The 25,489-nt window shown below is 42.6% G+C and overlaps 1 protein-coding gene across 12 annotated transcripts in view; it reads left to right on the top strand.

The window, feature by feature from the left end:
- The window catches only part of PRIM2 (DNA primase subunit 2), a 118,180-nt gene that overhangs the window by 21,003 nt on the left and 71,688 nt on the right, over positions 1 to 25,489 (top strand). For all 12 annotated transcript variants that reach the window (XM_077307954.1, XM_077308009.1, XM_077307991.1 and 9 more), the window contains 2 exons: positions 2,426 to 2,521; positions 4,387 to 4,524. In XM_077307954.1, coding sequence (XP_077164069.1) covers positions 2,426 to 2,521; positions 4,387 to 4,524 — 234 coding nt within the window. The remainder of the gene's footprint in view (positions 1 to 2,425; positions 2,522 to 4,386; positions 4,525 to 25,489) is intronic.

Here is a 25,489-nt window from a genome sequence, read left to right as displayed (position 1 = left end):
TAGCAATGAAAGAACCATCATTTCATTTATTAGATTACTTAAAAATAAATTTGAATTTTTCCCATCTTTGGCCACTAGGAAGTGATTGTGGAAAATATACAGGGAAGATGGACAAGACCGATTTCTTTGTTATCATACGTACAAATGTCTACTCCTGTGATAAACACTCCTGTGGTTATATCTATACATACCTACACATGAACTGTTAACATAATTCAACCTTTAATAATGTTTTGGCTATTCATTCTGAAGGCTTGAGGGAAATCTGTTGGAATAATCAAATTGCAGGTCATTCCCCCTAGAGAAAAGCCCTGGCTTTTGATCCCATGGAGGTGCAGGGATGCCAGGCTCCAGGTGGGAATCAGAGATATGCTGGGCGGCAATAATTTCTAATAACAATAAAAATCAAATAATTTATAAACTTGTCACAGTTTCTTCCTTCAATGAAAATATTTAATTGATAGCAAAATTTGCTTAAAGAACTTAAAACCTTTCAGTCACTACGTTCTTCAGTTCAGTTCAAAACAGTTGTATATTACAATCAAACATGGAAACATTGGTTGGCAAAGAACTTACAGAAGGTTTCTCAATTACTGCCTCAATGTAAGCTTTTCTCAACTTTTTTACCATTGAGAAACCCTGGAAATATTCTTTAGGCTTTGAAAAATCCCAGAAGTGGGATCTCCACTGGTTATGGGTGCCAACCTCCAGGTGGGACCTGGAGAACCTCTAGAATGAAAGCTCCTCTCCAGACTTCAGAGATCAGTTTCTCTGGAGGAAAGAGCTGTTTGGGATGGGGATTTGGGGGGAGGAGCTGTGTAGTATTCCCCTCTACACACACACAGAGAGAACCGAAGACAAAGGCATTCTTAAATAGCAAACCTTATTTAACCACACAATCACCACTTCCCTCCTTGGATTGCACAGAAAAGCCATTGGCCAGAAGGTCCAAATTTAAAGGCAAAGAATCCCCAAACAGACAATGAGCAAGTCAGAAAAGACTTACACCACCATTTTGCAGCAGCTTCTGCCTGTGCTCTAGCAACATCTTTTTAAGGCAATGGCAATTTGTACAGTTTGGTGTAGTTAAGCACAGCAGCTTCTAATGTCTGAGCTGGATTTGATTCCCTGCTCCTGCATGCTGGGTCACCTTGGGCTCGTCACAGTCCTGTTAGAAACTGTTCTCACAGAGCCTCACCTACCTCCTACAGTGTCCATTGTGGGGAGAGGAAGGCAGACTATTATAAGCCACTCTGAGACTCCTTTGAGCAGTGAAAAGCAGGATATAGGAACCAACTCTTCTACTGGGAAGGTGCTATTGGGAAGCAGTGTCTCCCCCTCCCCCATGGGTTCAGGGTGCTCCTGAGCCCTGTCCACACTTTCCCCATTTTCTATGCCATTGGCCTCAAATTTGTTTTGTTATGATGATCGTAGACTGCAACAATACCAAAGTGATATCCATATGGAAAGCAAAAGTCTATATCTTCCTAGTCCCATCAACATCAGTATTATTTTCCCTGCTGCTATTGCCTGTGATGGCTACTCCCAAAGTATTTCTCCTTTTTCAGATTGCAATTTGCAAACCTCACATGGCTTACTCATATGTACACATTCCCAGGGCAGAGGCCTTTCCTGGCTGTCCTGGGTCTCTGAGGGCTGGCAGAGGGGCATTATTGTTCCCTCCCATGCCCCCCCATTCAGATGGTGCACAGAGGCTGCATCAGGAGGGAGCTTGAAAGAAGCCAGAGCAACTTACTGGCAGCAGGGCATGTTCTGAGGCTGGCTCTTCTTCCACCCATCAACCTTCTGAATTGTCAGGAAATTGGGGGTGGAGAGCTGAACCCTTATAATGCCTTTGCTGTCTGAGGGCTGCCTCCTGATTGTGTCTTAAACTACCTGGGCAAGCAAGGATTTGAGCGGGCCATTCGTGGATGAGGGCCAATCAGATAGTAGGTGACTTGTCAGTTTGGTTTTTGTAAGGTTTACTGATGACAGATGTTGATTCCACCAGTTATAGAATGTTAGAAAACCATTGTTATATGTTATTACTGTTATTTATTAGTGCTTATTTGACTACAACTGAATTACACTGTACTGTCCTTATGTTCTCTTGTGTTCTGTGTAAACCCCCTGAGCTGCAGGCGAGGGTGGCAAATAAATAAATAAACAAATGGGAAGGTGGGTTGAGCTTCTTGATTACCTAATAATTTGAGATCAGTGCGTTTTGAAAACAGTGTCACGTCAAATGATGTTTCCATTTTAGACACACCTTTCATTTGTACTTCTTAAAATTTATCTTGCTAATATTTCCTTGGTAGCATGATTGTCTTCTGTCAGAGTTAATGCCTTGCTTATTTTAGAATAGTTATCTAAAACCACAGAAAATATTTTCAGTGATGCAAAAATACAAATGCTTTTATTTCAGATTGAAGCAACTGAAAAGACCAATATTGCAGATGAGTTAGTAAATTCAACTTCAGGATTAAATTTTACTAAAGTGGAAGAAATGGTATACTATAAGGTGAGTGAGACGGTAAAGGCACACTACATGTTACTGTAGTGCCAATGGTTATAACTTCAGAGTGCTGTTGTTCATTTTGTAATTCATTTTAACTGGAGTTCTTGCTTAATATTTTTTTCAAGAGAAATAGCGATTAAAAGAGCTATTGTGGTGCAATTGTCAATGTGCTGGATAAGATGAGGAAGACCAGGGTTCCAATCCTTGCTTGCCATGAAACTGAATTGGATGGCCTTGAGTCAGTTATTTGCTGTTTGAGACTGACCAAACTTATGTGGCTGCTGTCTGGGCACAAAATATAATGATTAAAAACTGGCTACACACACACGCACACAAACCGATAGTGGGCGCTAGCAGCAGCAAAGTGGGGTGGGTGGTGGTGGTGAGAGGCAGGCTGCCAGAGGCACGGAGAGTTATCTGGCTGCCTCGGCCACCTTCCAGCCCCAAAGGTGGCGGGATGGTGCCGCATCTGCGTGGGGGTTTGCAGGCACTGCGGGAAGCTCTTGGCTTACCCGCTCATCAGCTATGGGCCCGCGGGGTTTCTGGTGGTGTTTCCGGCGGCGTTGGAAGGACTGAGGACACCCCGCGGTTGCTGACTTTAAGAGGGCTTGATAAGTGACCATATTTCCCCACAAAACAGTATTTGCTTCAGCCCTGTTTTTTGCGCATAAACTGAAAGTGGTACTTCAGTTCCTTGTGGCGCCACAGTGCTAAATACCCTTGCTAAAGCTCATGTTTATTAGGTACATGGGATGGATCTATAGTACAATCATCAGAGCATGGTCATGGGAAGGATTTCTGCTGCTTTCCTTTTCGCAATATACCTCTCCACGCAAAATCACGCTTGAGGGCTTGATGACAGTTGGGAACAATAGTCTGGCATGGAATAAGGCGCAAGTAGAAGTGGGAACTGGCAGAAGTATTCCCCTTTCATTGTGCAAGCTTTTCTTCAACTTGTACAAGGAGTGATGAGTGTGATTTCTGTTGGCCTCTCCATCTAATTTCTGTTGGCTTTTCCATCTAATGCACCTCCCTTCCCTGTATTTAAGGTTCTCTCAGCCCCTCAATAACAGTTTGTAAATATCAGAGCTAAAGAGAGTTACAACAGAAAGAGGGGACTTCAAAAACTGATTCTATCTAAAATTAGCCAGAAAGCCCGTTGCATAGGGGCATGCAATGGGCTCTAGAGGGGGTGTGTGAACTGGAGCGGTACCTGCAGTGGCTGGGGGCTTGTGGAGGGCGGGCACCTCGAGGTGTGGGCTCCCATCCAGTAGTGGTGGCGAGCAGTGCTGGCAGCGGGTGGATTGGGGCTACAGGAGGGCGGCTGCTGTGGGGCCTAGCACCACTCATGGCGGCTGGCTTGGTGCTGCTGTAGGGCAGCATCCTGCGGGGGGCAGTGGGGCTGTGCAGCACTCATGGCAGCTGGCTCGGCAGCTCAGGAGGTCAGGCGCTCAGAGCCCTGGCCTCCCATCGTGTGGCCTCAGTTGGGCAAAGCAGAGGACTGGCCTAGGCACTGCAGTTCTGATTGCCTCATAGCCCAGGCTGTGTCTGGGCATGAGGCTCCTGGAGCGCCGTGCAGCAGTCTTGTGATGGTGGGCCGTCTAGGGGCTGGCTCAATCAATGTGCACCCAGCAAATTGAAACATTATCTAAGCAATTCTGGTAGTCTAAACAATTGTTCTAATTCATAAAAACGATGAAAATGTCATGGTCATTTCCTTAAGTTAAAAATTGGTTCCTCTATCAACGCTCTCAAAAATGATTTTATTGTGCTTCATTGTTTTATTGGACTTGTATTTATTGGTCACAGCATAATTTATCATTCTGGCCTGGCCTTTACTTTTTAAATGAACTTCTTTTCAAATTCAGGTTCCTTTTTGTGATGCTGTGGATTTAGTTCGTGTGAGAAGAGTTTACTTCCATGGTGGCTATGCTTATGTACCTCACCAAGATATCATTACCATTGTCCTGAACAATTACAGAACGAAGCTGTCAAAAGCCCTTGCAGTAAGTCTTCTAATTTGTGATATGCTTTTATGCTTTTTTATTTGCAGTTTATAAATGGTAATCTTGCGGCTAACCTGCAAAAGCTTATCAGAGTTAGGGTAAAGGTTCATAGTTTGTAACAACTGAAAGGTATTTCAAATGTTTAGAAGAATAAACAACTTATTACGTCCAGCCTCATTAAGTGCAACTGAAACTGGCTATTTCCCAATAACTTTTTGTCAACTGTCCTACAGTTCTAATCATACAGTTCCCATCTTCCTTTTATTCTAATGCACTTCATGAAAAATTTTACTTTAGGAAGTAAAGAGGGGAAATACTAATGACAATTTAAAAATTTGTCCTGTCAGTAAGACAGTGTTGTAATTGCTTAGCTGATGGTGGAAAATGTAGCATGTGGCAAACTTTAGAGGTAATTATCCCTTCCCTCTCCATGGGGAGAACAGGGGAAAGGAGGAACACTTTCATTGCTTGTTCAATAGCTGGAATAGTCCCTACATGTTTATACCTGTGCAAATATAAGGACTTGAGACTTGTGTTTGAATATTCTCAGAATGGCAGTTGGTGCCCACAACTGCCATTTACTCTGCAGTGGCTAGAGGCAATTTTTTTACTGTTGAGAAACCCTGAAACATTATTTAGGCTTCAAGAAACCCCAGAAGTGGGATGATTATACTGAATATGGCTTGGAAGCATAGCTGGGTATACACCACTCAGGACCCCTCCTCTTCCCACCCCCTCCAGGCCCATTATCAGCCATTTTGGAGGGGGGGGGAAATGGATCAACATTAACATATATGGTCATATCACCTAATAAATGTTTAACAACTTTAAAATATATATATATTCAAATTAATTAATAGACAAAAAAGAGGAAGGAAGGCAAAGAACGAGAAAGAAAAAGGCTGAGTGATGGAGAAAGAAAAAGGAAGGAAGGCGAAAGGAAGGTAGGAAATAAGGAAAAAGGAAAGGGAATGAAGGAAGAAACAAAGGAGAGGGAGAAGGAAGGAAGGAAGAGAAAAAGGGAAAGAAAGAAGAAAGAAAAAAGGAAGAGAGAAAGAAAGAAAAAGGAAGGAAAGGAAGGAGGGAGAAGGAGGGAGGGAGGGAGAAAAAGAAAGGATGAGAGAAAGAAAGGAAGAGAAAGAATGAAAGAAAGGGGGAGGGAAGGAGGGAGGGAGAAAGAGAGAAAGAGAGAAAGGAAGGGAGCAGGAGGGAGAAAGAGGAAGGAAGGAAGAGATATAGACTGTCCTGAGCCCCCCCCCCAATTGAGGGTGCACAACCAAGGAGTGCTCTAAGGCCGACCTGAACTTTATGAGCCAATGGACGGCATTTTCTTAATCTTCTGTTCCCCCCTCCCTCAGGAGGGTTTGTGATGGTGTGCCATAAGTTCTTGCTGGCCCCTGTGGGGCTGAAGGGTGGCTTTTCCTGACTAGCACCCCCACTCCCTGACTCAATCTTGGAATTTAATCAGACATGGTGTCCAAAATATTATAGGCTATTCTGTTACCTTTTGAGCCAGAACAATGTTGTGGGTAGTTTTAGACAATCAGAGAACACTACAAGAGTCAAGCTACAGCCAATTAAAGTTATATAAAAAGAAATCATATTTGTGCATGTTTATATAGTTAAAAATATAGAACTGAATATCAGTCTACATTAAGAATAGTTCAGAAAAGCTTTACATCAGTTGTTAAAATTTCCCTTTTGAAGCTGATGAACATATCAAATGACCAACACAAGACCAAGGATGGAGAATAATTGTTCTCTCTTGCCCCAGAGGGACAGACCAGAATGAATGGGATGAAATTAATTCAAAAGAAATTCCATCTAAACATCCGGAAGAAGTTCCTGACAGTTGGAGCGGTTTCTCAGTGGAACAGGCTTCCTCGAGAGGTTGTGGGTTCTCCATCTTTGGAAACTTTTAAACAGAGGCCAGATAGCCATCTGATGGAGAGGCTGATTCTGTGAAGGCAAAGGGGTGGCAGGTTACAGTAGATGAGCAATTGGGATGTGAGTGTCCTGCATAGTGCAGGACACTCACATCCCAATGACCCATGAGGTCCCTTCCAACTCTATTATTCTTTGATTCTATGATTTGCATTTTATCCTGTAAGGTCTTTCTTAGTGGTCAATAGGACAATAGTACAGTGGTCAGGATTGATTCTTCAACTTTGTTTGGGAAATTTTAACAGCTTATGTAAAGCTTTATGTAAAATATAATATAAAGCATTCATAAATATCAATGCGCTGCTCTTATTTATTAAACTAATGATTTTAGGCTTGTAAACTCAATTCTACATTTACGTACTTAAAAATGCTTTCACGATATTAGTTGTACATGGAAATCCTTTGCTACGCAGCACTAATTCCCTGACACACTACAGATTTTATACAAATTGCTTCCTTATGATAAGACATCAGGAGATTCTAGTTGCTAGGAAACCAATGAACACTTAAATAACTTCTCTGGTGCCTGGAAACTCTGACATTTTAATACATCAAAACATTACTTGGAGGCTGCAGAGATCCCTATAGATTTCAATTATAAAATTATGCACAATGTATTCCGTGAATACTTGAAAGTGGTGTGGTGGGCTTTGTGGAGAAAGGAGTTCCCTAACAAGGAGAACAAATACTGTTTGTAATTTCAGAATAGGTTGTTATCTCTGTTCATATACGAAGATTCTGCTGCTGGAGCATTTCAAAGTGTCACAATGTATTTTCAGCTGGTAAAGCAAGAGACTGTTGTGTAGGGAAGGTTAAAAGTTCACTGATGAAGAAGAGCTTTTAAACTTAGAACATTTTTGTTAGGAGGGATGTTTTGCGGGTGCTCATAATACCTGGAATTTCAGAACCTGTCAGAACGACCTGAAAAAGTGTCAGCAGTTGATTGGATGGAACTTTCCTGCAAAGAGTATATAAGGAGCAAAGGGGAAAGGCAGCAGACTGAAGGCAAGGAGAATTCTCCATCAAAGGGGGAAAATAGCACAGGTAGCCTCGGCAGAAGCTAGCAGGTGTGTGGGAAGCAGTCTTTTGCAGCCCCGCACCAGCTTCCATGGGAAGCTACTGGGCCATCAGTAAGCCTATAATATATGGGCTGCGATGGAGGAATAGAAGTCTTTTTAATAGGCAGAGTGAATATTGTACCCTCATCTTGGCAGAAGTATTTTACTGGGGAACTGAGTGGCATATATGTTTGATTTGAAGTTTAAAACATATACTTTTCTGTTTAAAACTTATGCCTGTATTTCTAGGGGACCTGACTGACAACTTGGTGAGGCTTCCAAACCTTCAGCATCTTATCAGGTTGTCAGGAGCTTAATTTCAGAGTTCCTAAAAAGTGAATGTAAAAATAATAGATATTTTGATACTGGGCTTTAAAATTTCATTTTTGGGGGCTATAGGATTTGGGGGCAAAAAGCATAAAATATGTTCAGAAAATTGCTTGAGAATCTAAAGTGAGACTGTGGCATAAAGTGGCACAGATTTTATTTCCAGAGTACCCAAAGAATTAACTGTAATCAGTTAATTATGGGAAAGGAATATATTGTTAAACTCACTGGATGTATGGAGATTTGGTTTTTTTTTTATGCATTGCTGTTTCAGGAATTAATTACATAATTAGAAATTACATTTGAGGATTTTGAACCCAAAGTCTTGTACTTTTCAAATATATCATTAATCTTTTTATGGAACTGCAGCTCTAGAAGAAATACTTAAAAAAAACCCTTTCCATCTTTGGCTTTGATTACTGAGCTGTTCTGAGGGGATAGGGCATCAAAACTTAAAGCAGCATTGTGTGAAAAAGTCCTCAAAGCCTTGGACCTTTCATCCAATTTTATCCCGGAAAAATAATCTGTTGCCTTGTCCTTGGAACTGACGCAGTCAGCCCCTTCTCTCGGTTCCATGTTGCAACACATAGAATTCATCACTTCTGATCACAAGCCAAGGAGTAAAATTTTGAGTCATCTTTATTCAGACTCCACTAGTATTATTGCATTCCCAGTGTTAGAAGAAGGCCTGTTGGACCTTACACAGGAATTGTGGCAGAAATCCCTTTTCTTCAGCCCATGTCTAGAAGAGTGGAACATTTTTACAAAACTCACCCTGAACTTTTGAAGACAGGGCAGAACATAAGTCCCAAAATTCATAACATTTAGTCCCATCCCAGAGGGTAAAGGCTGTGTTGGATTCCATAACAGGAAAAGGTTTCTTGTCCCTTGGGAGAGTACAAACCATTTCTGTTTTAGTTAGGCAGTTTAGATCAGGGGTAGTCAAACTGTGGCTCTCCGGATGTCCATGGACTACAATTCCCAGGAGCCCCTGCCAGCAAATGCTGGTTTAGATCAAGCCTGTTCCAGTCAGTTCATAATTTTTTTCATCTATTACGCTATATGGCAGGGGTAGTCAAACTGCGGCCCTCCAGATGTCCATGGACATCTGGAGGGCCGCAGTTTGACTACCCCTGCTATATGGCCTCTACAGTGGCAGTTCTGCTCCTTGCCAGACTGCATGTGCGGCCTCTATGGCTCTGGTTCTGTGCTGTTAGAGAGAGGGTTTACATGCCCAGTGGCATAGATTTTCTATTCCCAGACATGTCCATTCCTTGTTATTGTGGCTCTCTCATGACAGTTTATCCCAGGGCATCTCCTCTAGAGTTCCTTACTACAGATGCTTCATTCTTGGGTTGGGGGCCCTACTGTGTGAGATTCTCTGCTTGGGGTATGTTATCAGATTATGGGAGGCAACTTCATATTAATCTGTTAGAGATACAGGCAGTTTGAATGCCCTTAGCTATTTCTCAGATATCCTGGGGAATCAGTCCATACTGGTCCAAACAGACAAAGGGGCACAGGGTCCAGGAGCTACCCTGACCTAGTCCATGGTGTTGAAGCTCAATGCTTCCATTCAAGCTATCCATATTCTTGAAAATCTAATCATGGAGGCTGACAGATTAAGAGCAGGAATGCTTTCTCACAAATGGTCTATAGAGTCCTTGTATCAGGTACCGATTTTCATTCTCTGGGGAGTCCCAGAGATCAATCTTTTTGTAACAAGAGAAAATGCAAAGGCTGTGAGATTCTGCTCTTGAGCAGGGAAGGGCATAAGTTCCCTAGGGCAGTTGTCCCCAGCCTTTTTATCACCGGGGACCGGTCAACGTTTGACAATTTTACTGAGGCCCGGGGGGGGGGGGAGATAGTCTTTTGCCAAGGGACGTCACCGCCGGCTGAGCCCCTGCTCGACTTGCTTTCCCGGCAGCGCCCCTGACTTCCCACCGCCCACTGGGGGACGCTGCCAGCAGCAACTGTGCAATGCCACGCTGAGGGGAAGCCCCAGCTATGGCGGCCGCTGGAGAGCACCAAAGGTGAGCTGGTGGCAGTCAGGGCAGCCCCCAAGGGAGGGAGGAGGACGAGGAGGAGCCGCGGCCCGGTACCAACCATCTATGGACCAGTCCCGGTCCCCGAACTGGGGGTTAGGGACCACTGCCCTAGGGGATGCAGTCTAGATTTGTTGGGAGAGGGCTATTTTATGCATTTCTGCTGCTGATTAGGGTGATAGAAAAGGCCAGGAAAAAAGAGGAAATATGATTGAGGTGACTCCCTTTTGGCTTTGTCAAATCTGGTTCTTGTTCCTTATGGAGGTCTCCCAGGGCCAGTAGTTCCCCTTGCCTAAACAGTCAGACTTAATCAGTATCAATCAGGTGTTTCAACACAATTTAAACTCTCAGCCTGCTGGCTTGGAGACTTGGGATACAGACTTAATATTCTTGAGGGAAGTTAATAATGCAGTCTGAAAAGAGAGGGTGGGTAATAAATGCAATTATAATTAACTAGTAATCAAGCCCGCTGCAGGGGAATGCAGCGGGCGCTAGGACCTTACCATGGTCTTCGGCGTGCTGGTCTGCGGGTCCTTCGGCGGCGGCGGCGAGCCGGGGCTTCGGTCCTCCTCCGGCGCCGCCTCCTCCTGCTGCTCCTGCCGGCCGCCTGCGCGTCCCCTTCGGCCGGCGCTTGTCCGCCGACGCCGACGCTCCTTCCCCTGCTGGCCAGCGGGCCCGGCCCCTTGGCGGCGGCGGCGGCGGGGCGGGGAGAGCCGGGCGGCGGCGGCGGGGGAACGGCAGGCGGCGGCGGCGGTGGAGGTCCGGCCTTCTTGCAGGCTGGTCTGAGCTTCTTTCGGCGTGGGCGGGCTGACGCGGCGAGAGGCGCTTTGCGCCTCTCGCCGCGTCAGCTCGCCAGGCAGGGAACCCCCGGCAGCCGTGCTTCGCGCGACTGCCGGGGGCTCCCCCAGGCGGCGGCCTGACGCGGCGAGAGGCGCAAAGCGCCTCTCGCCGCGTCAGGTCAGGAGGAACTGCGAGCCACGCTGCGCGCGGCTCGCAGTTGCTGGAGCTGGGAATCGGAGGGACCAATCGGCAGGCGCTTCGCGCCTGCCGATTGGTCCCTCCGATTGTCTGTCATGAGGAAGGGTCCAATCCGGACCCTTTCTCATCACGGACTAATCCCACCTTCAGACCCCTTAGCGAATTATATAGTCCGTGGCGCCCGTGGCGCCACGGGCGGTTTAAAGATAATAATAAATATATACATTTAGAAAAACAGATAATTATATAAATGAGATTCAGAAAGAAAAGTGGGATTTTTATAACCAAGTATATATATATATCAAAAGTGGTTATTTTAATGATGTACTCTTGAATTCATGCAAACTCAATACTAGAAGGTCCTATTCACATAAATGGAGGCAATTTTTTTCTGTGGTTAGTGATAGGCAAATTTCTCTGACTGCTTAGTTGCAAATCTTATTTGAATATCTATTGCACATGAGAAATAAAGTTTGGCTTTTTCATCCTTAAAGGTCCTTCTGGGTGCTAGCTGTTGTTATCACAAGGAAGTTGATGGGGAGAGGGTCAGTTTTCTCCTATCATTTGTTCAAAAGCTTTTAAAATGGGATTCATTAGTCTTTGCCTGCTCCAGGACCCATTGGTTCCCCGGTGGTCTCTTTTACTTGTTTTGACACAATTGATGCATAAGGCCTTTGAGCCCCTTGCCACATGTCCATTCGCTTAACTTTCCATGAAAGTCTGCATCTTAGTGGCAGTTTCATCAGCCAAGAGTAAGGGAGTTAACATCACTTTAGGGGGAACCTCTGTTTTTGAGGATTTTTCCCAAGATGGCAATCCTTTGACTCAGTCTTAGGTTTTTTCCTAATATAGTCTCCATTTTCCACTTATCCCAGGATATTGTTTTGCCCCTCTTCTTCCCAACACTCAGCTCTATAAATGAGTGATTGTTGCACTCCTTTATTGTTTTACCTGAAAAGAACCCTGGAGTTCTGCAGGGATAAAGCACTGTTTAAATGCTTTGTTGGTTGTAATAAAGGGAAGAGCGTGTGTACTGGTGGATTGTCTCTACTATTAGGGAATTTTATGATTTAGTTAGGTTGCCGTACCCACTAAAGATTCATCCTCATTCTTCCTCAGCTGTAGCTTCTTCAGCAGCTTTCTTTTATGGAGTACCACTGACAGAGATTTGTTGGGCTGTTACTTGGCCATCAGCCGACACATTTGTTCACAGCTGCTGTTAGATCTGTAAGTGAGGCAAAAAGCTTAGGTGGGAAAGGCAGTACTGCATTCATTTTAAAGTGAGGAGAGCGTTCACCACTGCCTGGTGAGCAGGTTGCTAGAATCCCCTTGTGGGGCTGTACAGAAGATTCATGATGAAAACAAAGTTGCACTAACCTGTAACTATTATTCACTGAGTAACATTTGTACACATATATTATTATTGTTATGAGCCTCTTGTGGCGCAGAGTGGTAAGGCAGCCGTCTGACAGCTTTGCCCATGAGGCTGGGAGTTCAATCCCAGCAGCCGGCTCAAGGTTGACTCAGCCTTCCATCCTTCCGAGGTCGGTAAAATGAGTACCCAGCTTGCTGGGGGGTAAACGGTCATGACTGGGGAAGGCACTGGCAAACCACCCCGTATTGAGTCTGCCATGAAAACGCTAGAGGGCGTCACCCCAAGGGTCAGACATGACTCGGTGCTTGCACAGGGGATACCTTTACCTTTACCTTTATTATTATTGTTGTTGTTGTTATTGGATTTCTAGCCCACCGCTCCCCTGAGGCTCGCGACGGGTAACAACATGTAAGAACCCTATAAAACCTCCCTGCTACCTTGTTGCATGCTCTGCTTTGGTGGCACTAAAGGTACTAAAGGTGAGAGTTCTGCTGTGTGGGAGCATGTGTTCCTGGGTGGGAGCAAACTTACTGGCTGCAGCACTTAGTGCCCCCTGAAGGCTTTTAGCTGTAAAAACCTCTTGGATGACAAACCTGCTCATGCGTGGTCCCCATATGTGCATATACAGAAGATTCTTGACGATCAATAGTTAACAGGTAAGTGCTACTTAGTTTTCCTTTCTTTATTCCAGAAGCTCAGGTCAAAGAAAGAGAAAGGCCCTGCATTTGCAGAGAATTTGACGTGGAGTGGCTGAGGAGAAGGGGAAGGTGATTGATATGTTTTATGCAGAGTAATGTGACTTTGCTTTATATATACTTGGGACATTAGTTTCAGATCCCAGACTAGGCATAGACTTGTATGGTCTCAATTCAAATTTGTAACATGGAGGGGAAACTTGCTGCCTCAGAGCAAAATTATAAATATAGGCAAGCCTTATAAAGCAAGTATTTTCTGTGTGCATCTTAAAACAAAGCTGTAACTAAAGTCTTTAATTGGTGCTTGTGATTATAACGGAAAATACTTTCCTTTCTTGCTATCAAGGTTCTTCTCTTCCCCAGGTCTCAGTTCTGTAAACACCATTTATCACTGCAGTTCTCTGCCAGTAAATTCTATTTGAAATTGGGAGTGGGGAGGATGCAATTTTGTGCAGGTGGTGTTCAATAACATTTGATCACCTGAAGTTTCAAACTGTGAACAAGGAGGCTTTGTGTTGTGGTATTAATGTATGAAAATTATGATTAATGAGGGTCTTGTCACTTGAGATTCGTTTCAGGTATTGAGTTCTGAGTGTTAACCTAAAGTAATTCACTGTAACATAAATGGATGATTTTTATAATATGCATATACAAGGTTAGTAAGGTAATAACTTTGACAGTGCAGTATAAAACATGATTAAAATGACTTTGTCCTCTAGATGCTTCATGCTGAAGTGCAGCAAGAAAGCACTTTCATTTTAGTATAATTTCATTTAATGTCTTCCTATTATTTCTGTGCCATTTATTATGTTTTCCATTTCTGATACTGTGGAGCAGTTGCAATATGTTTGGCATTGCTTGTTAGTTCAAGGTGCTCAAGAGTATTTTTATGAAATACTTTTAACAATTTCAGTCGCTGTGCAATGGAGTGCATAAATATTATTTTTGCAAGGCCAATGGCTGAGGTACATCCTTACAAGTCCTTATATCAATATAAAGTCAAACTAGGTGCTAAAGAGATGGAAGTACATGGTAGTGTTTGCACAGAGAAGGCAATCAGAATGGGCTGAAACAACCCAGGAGTACTGCCAGATTTCAGCTTCAGTGAAAACTCCTTTTTCTCTTGAATTCTTGAGGATCTGAAAAATTGGAGCGTCTCTATGTTGGATTAAATGCTTCTGACAGGGTCTTTGTATGCTTATCATAAGCTGGTAGTAAGCTGTTTTGAGTAAGCAGAGAACCTAAAGTTCATATGAAGTTAAAAGTTAAAAGTTTCATGGGCAGTGACTGGATAGGATGACAGAAATCTAGTTTTCTTAATGAATTGCTAATATTGGTTCTTAGGTTTGAGTGTCTAAGTCAGGGGTAGTCAAACTGCGGCCCTCCAGATGTCCGTGGACTACAATTCCCAGGAGCCCCTGTCAGCATTTGCTGGCAGGGGCTCCTGGGAATTGTAGTCCACGGACATCTGGAGGGCCGCAGTTTGACTACCCCTGGTCTAAGTAATTTCTAAGGAGGATGGATCTAACAGAAGTTTAAATTAATCAGGCTCTAGAGTACCATAAATGATCAAAATGGTACACACCCTGGCTAAACTTATGCATATTAATTTATTGAGTTTGGTAATTTCCTACATCCCCTGAAAGTGATTTGTAGATTTGCCCCCCCCCCCATCAGATAAATTCTGCTTTATGCAGCATCCAAAGTTCATTAAAAGGAAGAGAATGTATCGTGGGGTGATTGGTGGAGATGTATGTTACGCTTACATTTATGAAGCTGTGAGAAGAAAGTAGGGAGGAACATGCCAAAAAAAGGAAGCCAGGGCTGCTGCTCAACTATCTCTGGACTCCCATGCCTTTCTGAAGGGGACTAAACTGGCAGAGTCAGCTGTCTGTGGGAACTTTCTCTTCCAAAACAAAGAGGTTATGATAACTTGCTATGCAGAGTGTGGTGGCTTAGCTTCCTAACTTTAAGCAGCCCCAGTGGCTGTTAATAAAACTTCTTATGAAGTTCACACGTTCATCTCATTTGACCAGCTGTTCTTAGAGTGCCAGCTCACATGTTCTGCTCTTAAGGGCTGTGAATTAGTGACTTTCCACAGTGTCCTGAGAAACTTTGTTATCCCCCTGCCAATAGAGTGTAAGGTGAATCACTGTCTTCATCTGCGGCTCAAGGGACTGCAGGAGGATAGTGTATACATGTGGGAGACAATTACAGTTCCCCAGAGTTAGGATGGTAAGGAATATCTATTCTGTTCTTATTTTCAAACCCTCAACAGATGAAACAGACTTTGAGCTGGAAGAGAGGGATGATAGTCTTCCACACTCTTTAGAATTTGCCCTATTCCTTGTCCCATGATGCTTTGGGAAAAGGAAAGCCTTGTACTTTGGCCTGTCACATTTGTTAATGTTGCCTCTTTCTTCACTTTTGCATTTTTCCTCATTTATCCAAGTTACTACTGAATCTCATATTTCACACTTTAATGAAACAGCATTTTCCCTTAGTTTTGTTTCTATATTTTTGCTGACTACAAAGATGAAACCCACTTTAAAACAAACTTTTGTATGTCCTGCTATTCTGTGCTATACAAATGGCTCTTAGTCTTTACATGGAACACTTCAGATTCACTTGAAGTACTGTTGTAGACCAGCCAACTCAAGCAGAGTCAAGTTATACAGAGGACTCCTCTGAGGAAGAGGCAGCCAGCAGACCTGACCCAGATCTATGGCTAGTAACAGAGACACTGCAGAAGGAGATGAATCCACAACCAGGTACCAGTACAATGCCCCCCCCCCAATACTGAGTTGGCAACTGAGGGGCTTTCCGCACCCCTTCAAAATCGCACAATGGTTGCCAATTGAAAACGCTACTGATTTGCCATTATGCACAACGTCGTTGACAATCTGCCACACACCTGAAACCGATCCGCAAAAAGCGCTTCGTTGTAGCGCTTTCAGGGAAATCCCCAAAAGTGGATTCACCCTCCGGAAAGCGATACACTCCTGCAACCAATCTGCAACACTAGCGGGAAAGTTCTGTGCGTTACCATTGTTGTGGTTTCTACAAAGTCCCTCCCCCTGGCTCTCTCCTCTGATCTTCCGGCGAAGTGATCGCCATTTTTTTTTCTCCGAGCGAGTGGGGATCAACGCACCGGCGAGCCTCCATTTAGAGGCTTCCCCGGCTTCAGTCCCTCCCCAGAGCTGTTTAGTCACTAAGCACAAACAACAGAGGAGCCCATTTGCTGATGTATTTTCCCTTTATTTTTCACACTGTTTTCGGCCAAAAATCGCGCCCGTGCGGGGGGGGATTTTTTTTTTCACTTGGGAGGAGCGTGGCAACGATGAAACGGCAGCTCAAACACACCTGCAAGCTGGATGGGTCTCTCCGTTGCAACGGGTGTGTGCTTTTTTTTTAAAAAAAAAAACTTTCTTAAAGGGAAAGGAGCTGTTTGGGAGCATGCTAACGGCCGCCCATTGGCTGCTTGACAGCCAGAGGCGGGACGAGCTTGGCAATAGCGCTTTCTTTTTAGCGATTTTTGCCGAGACCGGAAGCCTGTGGGAAACGATACAAAACGCAACTGGATTCCACTACAAAGGCAGGTATGCATAACGACGAATTCCACTATTTTAAATGGCGATTTTTCGTTCAGCAAACAATTTGCTACAAGGATCCCGGTGCGGAAAGCCCCTGAGAGTCATCTGCTGGCCAGTTTACCTCTCCTGTCACCAGAGCCTCAGGTGCATAGGAAGAAGATACGGAAGTTGCAAGGCAGAAGGTGTAGTGCCAGATGGGCAGCACAACACCATTTCCATGTCACTAATGAGGATGAGTGTTTGCAGGACTAGGGCTGAGGTAGCTGTCAGATGTTTAGTGTGAGGTTAAACAAACAAGGTAGTGGCTGTGTGAAAACAATATGTTGGTTACTGATATAGCCTGTATTCCAAGATGATTTCCTCAACTGACCTGTGCCTTTAGACAACTTTAGACAAAGGAGCTGTTAACAAATATAGTCTAATGAACTGTTGTATAAAAAGCCATCTGCTCTACACAACCAATTTAAATTTTAATTGATTACTTTGTGCAAACCATGCATATAACTGGTGAAAATGTTCACAGATAGTACCTTTTTAAAAAGTACTTTTGTTTGCCACAGAACTAAGTTTTAAAATTTGTTTTGTTATAGCATACTAGTGCATTTATTCAGTGTCAAAATCTGAACCTAATATAAGTAGAAACCACTGAAATTAGAGCTGTGTAGTTGCTAAATGATGGAATAGCAGTGCACACGAGAGGTAGTTAAGGTCTCCTTAAGACAAGGGCAGTTTCCTGAGGAAACAAGCAGTGGTCGGTCTACACTTACTCTGGATAAGTGTAGTAGACACCTACTCTGGACCCAAGGGCTTCCAATAACTATTAAGTAGTCTCAAATGCTGTTCCATTCTTGAGCAAGGTTATTGAAGAGGTGGTGGCTGAACAACTTTAGGCATTTGTGGATGAGCAGATTTTTTGGATTTTTCTTCTCTGGGCTTAGGCCTGGTTATGAGAATGAAACAGCCTTGTCACCCTGCTAGATGCCCTTTACCTGAGAGATGTATAGAGGGAATGCAATACTGTTGATTATCTAGGATCTCTCAGTGACTTTTAGTACCATCAGTCATCGTATCCTCTTGGACTACCTTTCTGGGTTAAGATTGGGAGGCACTATCCTGCAGTGGTTCTGATCCTACCTGGTGGATAGGTTTCAGAAGGTGGTTCTGGGGGCCTTTAGCCTGAGGTGTCCTGCAAAGTTCCATCTTCTCCTTAATGCTTTTTAACATCTACATTAAACCATTGGGTGAGGTTAACCAGATATTTAGCTGGATTGTTATCAATATGCAGATGACAGTTCTAAACCTCATGCTTCTAGTCAATCTTAGGGAGATTTCAGAAAGCTGCCGGTGCCTAAAGGGAGTTTTGGAGTGGATGCAGGCTAATACATTGAAGCTGAGTCCTGACAAGGGGGAAGTGGTGAGTGGAAGGTCTACCCCAGTATTTAAAGTGTCATCTTTTCTGGTCAGGATTGCACTATCCTTGAAGGAACAGCTATGTCATTTTGATATACTCTTACTCAAGTTTACTGATGGATAAGTATATGGCAGCTATATCCAGAAGTTCCTTTTACCAGCTTTGACTGCTTTAGTCAGCGATGTCCACTGTGGTACATGCCTGGTTGCCTCTGCAATGTGATCTATGTAGAGCTAACATGAGAAGTGTTTGGAAATTTTAACTGGTGCAGGATGTTGACTGGAGTGGGCTTTAGGACTAGTTTGGTGTAGTGGTAAGCCAGTTTGGTGTAGTGGTAAGGAGTGCAGACTTCTAATCTGGCATGCCAGATTCAATTCTGAGCTCCCCCACATGCAACCAGCTGGGTGACCTTGGGCTCGCCACGGCACTGATAAAACTGTTCTGACCGAGCAGTGATATCAGCGCTCTCTCGGCCTCACCCACCCCACAGGGTGTCTGTTGTGGGGAGAGGAATGGGAAGGCGACTGTAAGCCGCTTTGAGCCTTCTCCCTTCTCCCTTCTTATTGAAGACTCTGAATCTGTTTCTGGGAGCAGTTCAGTGTGCTTGTATTGACCCTTAAAGCTTAATATGGCTTGGGACCAATCTGCCTAAAGGACTGCCTAATCTCTTATGAACCTACCTGACAACTGCAGTCATCTTCTGAGGCCCTGCTTCAGGTACCCTCTTCCTTCTGGGGTTAGGTGTCTGATAACCCAAGAAAGGACTTTCTCAGTTGAGGCACGAAAACTCTTCCCAGGGAGACTCATCTGTTCACTTTTGTTATCTTCTACCAGTATGTAAAAATTTTGTTGGTTTTTAAATCATTGATCCTTCCTTCCTTCCTTCCTTATGTTTTCATATGTGCATTTTAGCATTGGCTTTAATGATGTGTGGATTTTTTGGTTAGTTTTAATTGTCTGCAAGATGTGATTTTATTACATGTGTATTTAATTCATCAGTCATTTTGATGGTCCTGATGAGGGCAGAAAAACAGTATAAAGTTTATAAATAATAAAATGTTCTCCTTCGATATTCTCTTATTTGCTAGGTACAGACGTTATTTCTACATGGTACCATATTTCAAAAGAGTATAGTTCTTTGTGGGAATATTCAGTTAAACCCTAAATTATAACCTGGGAAGTCGGAGACAGATTTAGTGACATTAATTAAGACAGGAAAGGAAACTTGTTTTCCTTTAAACAGCCTCGCTTTCTACCATTTGGCTGTACTTTTGGAGGGTCTCATTATGGATCATTACTGGTTCTTCCTTGATGCCTTAGAACTCCTTTAGAACTTAGAACTTTTGAAGGATTGAATGAGACTCCAGCTTGCATGGACAGGCTGAATGGGCACATTAAATTATGCCTGGGTTAGGAAATCTGAACGCTGCCAAAAAAATCTATAAAAGTTAGTCTGGATTGGAGTTCTATGTAAGACTGGAGTGCATGCTCTATGTTGATTGATTACCAGGAAGAAGGCTGTTCCAAGATATTCCATGTTGGGCCCATTGCCAGAAAGCTTAATATAGAGGATCTTTGTAAAAATAGAATTAGTTAGCAAAACATGTTTTCATATTTCTTTCTAGAGTTCTCCCTAAAACTAGCTTTCTACTGCTTATTCCCAAGAATCAGTGCTTTTTCATATCAGTATTTAGTTATTTAAATACAACCTTTACTGAACTGACAGGAGTAAAATTCTGGCCATTTGCCACCTGCTCTGTTACATTAATGAGAGTTCAGCTAGGTTGAAATGGTCAGCATGACAGATACCAAAGTCAACAAGTCCCTGCATCATCTTCACCCAACACATATTCATATATACTTAGTGTTCAAGAGTGCCAGAATCATCACAGATAAATATATATTTTTTACAGTGGCAGCTATAAAAAGAAATCCAAATTGCAGGGGAGGTGGAGTTCCTGGGGGAGCTGGAAAATAAAGTTGTCAACGGTAGACCCCTTTGATTCTTGGTCAACTTAGGAGCTCAAGACTCAGTAGCAGGCTGGAGGATGCTGACAGCCAAGGAGTGTTTGTGATAAGAACTGTGTTAAAACATGTTTCAAAATTAAAGGAAACAGCAACTGTAATTAAAGAAGATTTAAGCTAAAGTAGCTTCTGGAGTTGGTAAGGCAAAGTTATAAGAGAACTTTTTTAGACATTGTAATTCATTTCATTCGCTAGCAGACCTTACAGCTAGACAGCTGTTGCTTTTTGGGATATGATAATGTGCTATAAATATAAAAGCTTAGTGGTTCATCATCATCAGTGCTATCTATTACTACTAATGGTATTAGGAGCCCTTGCTCTGACTAGGAGCCAGGAAGGTCAAGGGGAACTCTCAGTTTTGCTCCTAGATCCACTGTCAAATTCACAGGCAACAGGAATGAGTTAATTTTGTATTTCTACAAATAATAGTTTGTCACATATGAGTAGCTGTTCAGTTATCCAGACAGGTCCTTAAAATAGGGATTCCCAGCAGGGGGTCTGGGAAACTCTGGGGTTCCATGAGAGCTCCTCAGGGGTTTAGCGGCCATTTCTGGAAGTTCAGCTGGATGCCTGCTGTTGTGTGGTTGGGTGCAAGGACTGAAAAGGGCCTCGTGTTAGGCTGAGGCTGTCACTGGGTGATCACTTGTAATAGAGGCTGGCAACCCTAACCATACAGGTTAGGTGTGGTTCTTGGAGATCCCCAGACCCTACCTGGAGGCTGAAATCACAAAGAATCCTGAACAGGGGCTGAATAGAGTACAACAAAAGTAAAGCAATCAGCTTATGAAAGAAGATGATATTTTTCTTATTTTCTCTAGAAAATAATATAAGAGTAATCATTAGATGCTTATTACAAATACATACATAGAAAGGCAAATCATATAACACTTACCAAAGTAGTGTTATATAGAAGATACCTACAAACCATTGGTTGCACTTATGGCAAAAATCCTAAATAGAAGCATACAGGCCTCAAATGGGACTCACAATTTAGGGTTGTTTAATCTAAAAAATAGTGCCGACATCCAAGCTATAAAAAACAAGAACATACATTTTATATTTCTCAGTTCTCAGATCAGGATGAAGCATTAACCATTTACTATTCATATGTTTCACCCTGTTTCTCATTGCTAAAAGGGAGGTTCTTTTAAGCTTCTTCTCTGCGATGGGACATATCAGATGTTTACATTTTTAAAATCCCAACAAGTCAAACTTCCTATATAACTGTATACAATCTGCCCTTATTTTACCACCTGTACTTGTAGGTATTTCTCAGGAGTGCATTTGGTTCTCTTTTACGTGCACAATGCCAAAATTGAAATCCTGTAACAGACTCCATCTAATTCATTTGCTATTGGTAATTTTAACTTCAACCAACATAATGGAGAATGGTCAGCACATAATGTAAATTCCTTTCTGTTGAAGTGTGGTTTTAGCTTGTTTTTTCCCCTTTATCTTTTGGTCATAAGGACCAGGTTACCTGTGGATTTAACATTTTGACATGCAATAACTTTGGGCTGATCCTGCATTGAGCAGGGGGTTGGAATAGATGGCCTGTATGGCCCCTTCCAACTCTATGATTCTATGATTATAACTTACATTGCTCCCCACCAGGATTCACATTAAACAGTTTACACTAGAAACCTGATTTACAGTTTTGAAAGGTCCTTCCCATGTTACTTCCAGCTGGTGCCTCTGTGGTTTCAGAACAAGGACTTGGTCTCTTGACTTGGCTAATCTCTCTCTGGGCTTTTGCTGAGCTAGATATATGTTGGCTGAAGCAGCAGTTCTAAGTTCCTGAAGATTCGGTTGTAACTCCTGTAGATAGGTGACTAAATCTTTGTTTTTGATGTTCTCTCTGCCCATGCTTTGTTGAAGATGCCCATTGTTCCTCTTACATGGCACATGAACAGTAGCTCAGATCTGGAACTTTCCTGTGCCATGTCTCGATATCCAAATAAAAGATGTTGAAGTCTTTGATCCCAGTTGCTAGGATGTTTCACTGCATATATCTTCAGCATATGACTCAAGATGCCATTGAATCTTTTGTTTAGTCTGTTGGTTCATGGATGATAAGCTGTGGTGGTGAGGTGTTTCTTTCCACAAGTTTGCAGATCCTTCAATACCTGGAACATGAATATTGTTCCCAAATCTATGACCATTTATTCCCATGCTGGTTTACTCTAGTGACTAGTCCTAGAATATCCACACCTGTCTTTTAGGACGTGTCAGTCATGACTAGAACAGGTTGTAATTGTCCTTTTGTTTTGTCCTGTGCTTTGCCGACTAGGTGGCATGCTTGGCAAGGCTTGCAAAAAGTTCTTAATATCCTTCCCATATTGGGCCTATAAATTTGAGCTTGCAACCTTATTCTAGTTTTCTTAATTCCTAAATATCTAGACATGGGTGTTTCCTGGGCAAGATATAGAAGCTGCAATCTATTTCCTTGGGATAACCAGCTGCTTATACTTCTCCCATAGGTCAGCATGGTTTTGCCTCATAAATGTTCGACAATGTCTCTGACCTACGGCTTTTAATGAACAGGAATTTTTTATTGTTCTTGGGAAGATGCTCAGTTTGTTGCCATGGTTCCTGTAAAGAATAATAATAATAATTATTATTATTATATTTATATTTATACCCCGCCTCCCCCCAAAGGCTCGAGGCGGCTTACATAACCCCGTCCCCTAAAACCATAAAATAACAATAACAATCTGGCCTTTGCTCAGTTCGAAATTGTAGAGCAGGAATGTCCTGCATCAAAGTTTCAGGTTCACTCACACTTGCCATTGCCTGGGTCTGCTCTGCAGAGCTGCTGCATTCGGTTTCCATAACAACCACTCTAGCTTCTGGCCTAGCAGGCAATTCTGAATCCTTTGTATTTGATTGGGATTTCTGCCAAGTCCACATCAAATTCTGGGCCACTGATCCCCGTGATTTAATATGTTTTTCTAGGTGGGTACTGTACATTCTTTACTAACAGTGGAGTTATTAATGTAATGTCTGCTCCTGTGTTTCTCCAGCCCACTACTTCACTGTTAATTTCCACCAGCTCCATATATTCCCTGTGGAAATTATTCTTCACTGTCCATACCTGTAAAACTCTGGCAGGTCTCTCTGATTTGACTTCTGCAGGTTCAGGGCCTGGATGGAATTCTATAGCTGCTTCAGACCTTTCAACTATATTAAGAGTTTTGGCTGGGATTTGGTGTCTTTTTCTAATTTTGGGCAATTGATTTGAGATGTCCTTCTTCCTGGCAGTTACAAAAAGTCAGCCCTTATTTGGCTCTGGAGTGTTCTGCTCTTTAAAGTTTGGTTTCATTGGCTCAGTTTTCTCTGAAGGTTCCTGAACTTTGTTTTTCTTTACAAAGAGTTAGGAAAGAGATCCTCCCAAGTCACCTTTTATTTCATCAAATATATGTAAATCTGCAGTTTTTAATTTTTTATCTCTTATATCTCTTATATACCATCTTAGCTTTGAGGGAATTTATTTAGAAAATTGTTCCAGACCAATTGACTGCTTTAGCTGTTCAAATGTCTTTATTTTGCTTCCCTCAACCCATCTTCTTTTTTGACAAATTATCTGTGCATATGTTTCCCCTTGTTTTCTTTTAATTTCTCTACAAACTTTCCAGCTTAGTTCAGCTGAGAGTCCATAGCAAACTCTCACTCTTTCTTTGAAAAGAAAATAATTAGAGGGGTAACTTAGAATCATAGAATCATAGAGTTGGAAGGGGCCATACAGGCCATCTCCAACCCCCTGCTCAACGCAGGATTAGCCCTAAGCATCCTAAAGCATCCAAGAAAAGTGTGTATCCAACCTTTGCTTGAAGACTTCCAGTGAGGGGGAGCTCACCACCTCCTTAGGCAGCCTATTCCACTGCTGAACTACTCTGACTGTGAAAAACTTTTTCCTGATATCTAGCCTATATCGTTGTACTTGAAGTTTAAACCCATTACTGCGTGTCCTCTCCTCTGCAGCCAGCAGAAACAGCATCCTGCCCTCCTCCAAGTGACAACCTTTCAAATACTTAAAGAGGGCTATCATGTCCCCTCTCAACCTCCTTTTCTCCAGGCTGAACATTCCCAAGTCCCTCAACCTATCTTCATAGGGCTTGGTCCCTTGGCCCCAGATCATCTTCGTCGCTCTCCTCTGTACCCTCTGTACCCTAACTTGCCTCTCAGTCCTTCACAAATCTGTGGATACAAATAAAAGAAGAAGAGTTGGTTCTTATATGCCACTTTTCTTTACCAGAAGAAGTCTCAAAGCAGCTTATAATCACCTTCCCATTCCTCTCTCCACAACAGATACCCTGTGGGGTAGGTGAGGCTGAGAGAGCCCTGATATTACTGCTCAGTCAGAACAGCTTCATCAGTGCTGTGGTGAGCCCAAGGTCACCCATCTGGCTGCATGTGGGGGAGCAGAGAATCAAACCCAGCTCACCAGATTAGAAGTCAGTGCTCCTAACCACTACACCAAGTTGGCTCTCTTAGACAGAGAGAACATTGTTAAGATATTTGCATAGTGGTACTTAGCCCAACTCATAAACTGTATAGATTACATAGGAATCTTTTTATTGAAAGAGTGCTGTGTCATTGCAGATATTGCATTGCTGGTTGCTGCTTAATAAATGAAATCGTATTGTGACCAGAAAACCTTCTATGTAAATTTTATGTTGGAATCTGATTGTAGACCTTACAATAGTCCTTTTGACATATATAAAAGGAGTGGTACCAAGGAAAGAAGAGACTGTCTCATGATTAAAGACATTAGATCAGTTGTATTATAACCACTATAATGACTGTATAAAATGATGCTTTGAGAAATGTGATTAGCTCAACATTTCTAAGGGAAGAGGATATATGTGCACTGAGTTTCTTTTGGAATAGCTGACTTCAGAAGTCCCTTTTTGACACCTGGCCTTTAATCAAATGAATTTGTTTCCCCTATCCCCAAAATCAGCAGCTAATCCTTTGAATCAAGTTTAATGTAGGATTGAAATGTATGGCTGTCCAATGATGTTGTCTCATGGTTTCATTGAGGTTACTAGTGCTTTTGTAAAAGGTGGACAAAACATCAATGCATCAGATTGCCTTTCTGGTCAAGCTTTATGAAAACCACATACCATAAGTTGTTGCGAAGGAAGTGCCATTGTTCAGCAAGCTTCTTAAAGTTCAATAGTCTTTCATTTCTTTTCAGACTTATTCTGGAGTTGAAACAGTTACATCTTCTCAAAAATCCTTAAGATTATTTGAAGCATATCTCATGTAGAATGCTAGTTTAGCTGGACAATCTATGAATGATTTATAGAAATTTAAACATTTTTGTGATTATCAGAAGACTGGATTCCTAATTAAGTGTTTTGCAAATCATTCTTGTCTTCTCTACTATATTGTTAATGGAACTACTTTTTCATAGTATCTTAATAAGCAAGTTGTCTTTTATGAATACAGCAGAGAAATAATCACAGAGTAACATTATTAACCTAGTATACTGAATTCTGTCTCTTTCAG

The sequence above is a fragment of the Paroedura picta genome, chromosome 1 (genome assembly GCF_049243985.1).
Source record: "Paroedura picta isolate Pp20150507F chromosome 1, Ppicta_v3.0, whole genome shotgun sequence".
Classification (NCBI taxonomy): Eukaryota; Metazoa; Chordata; class Lepidosauria; order Squamata; family Gekkonidae; genus Paroedura; species Paroedura picta.
The sequence above is the reverse complement of the archived record's forward strand: the minus strand, read 5'-3'. Positions and strand labels throughout refer to the sequence as shown.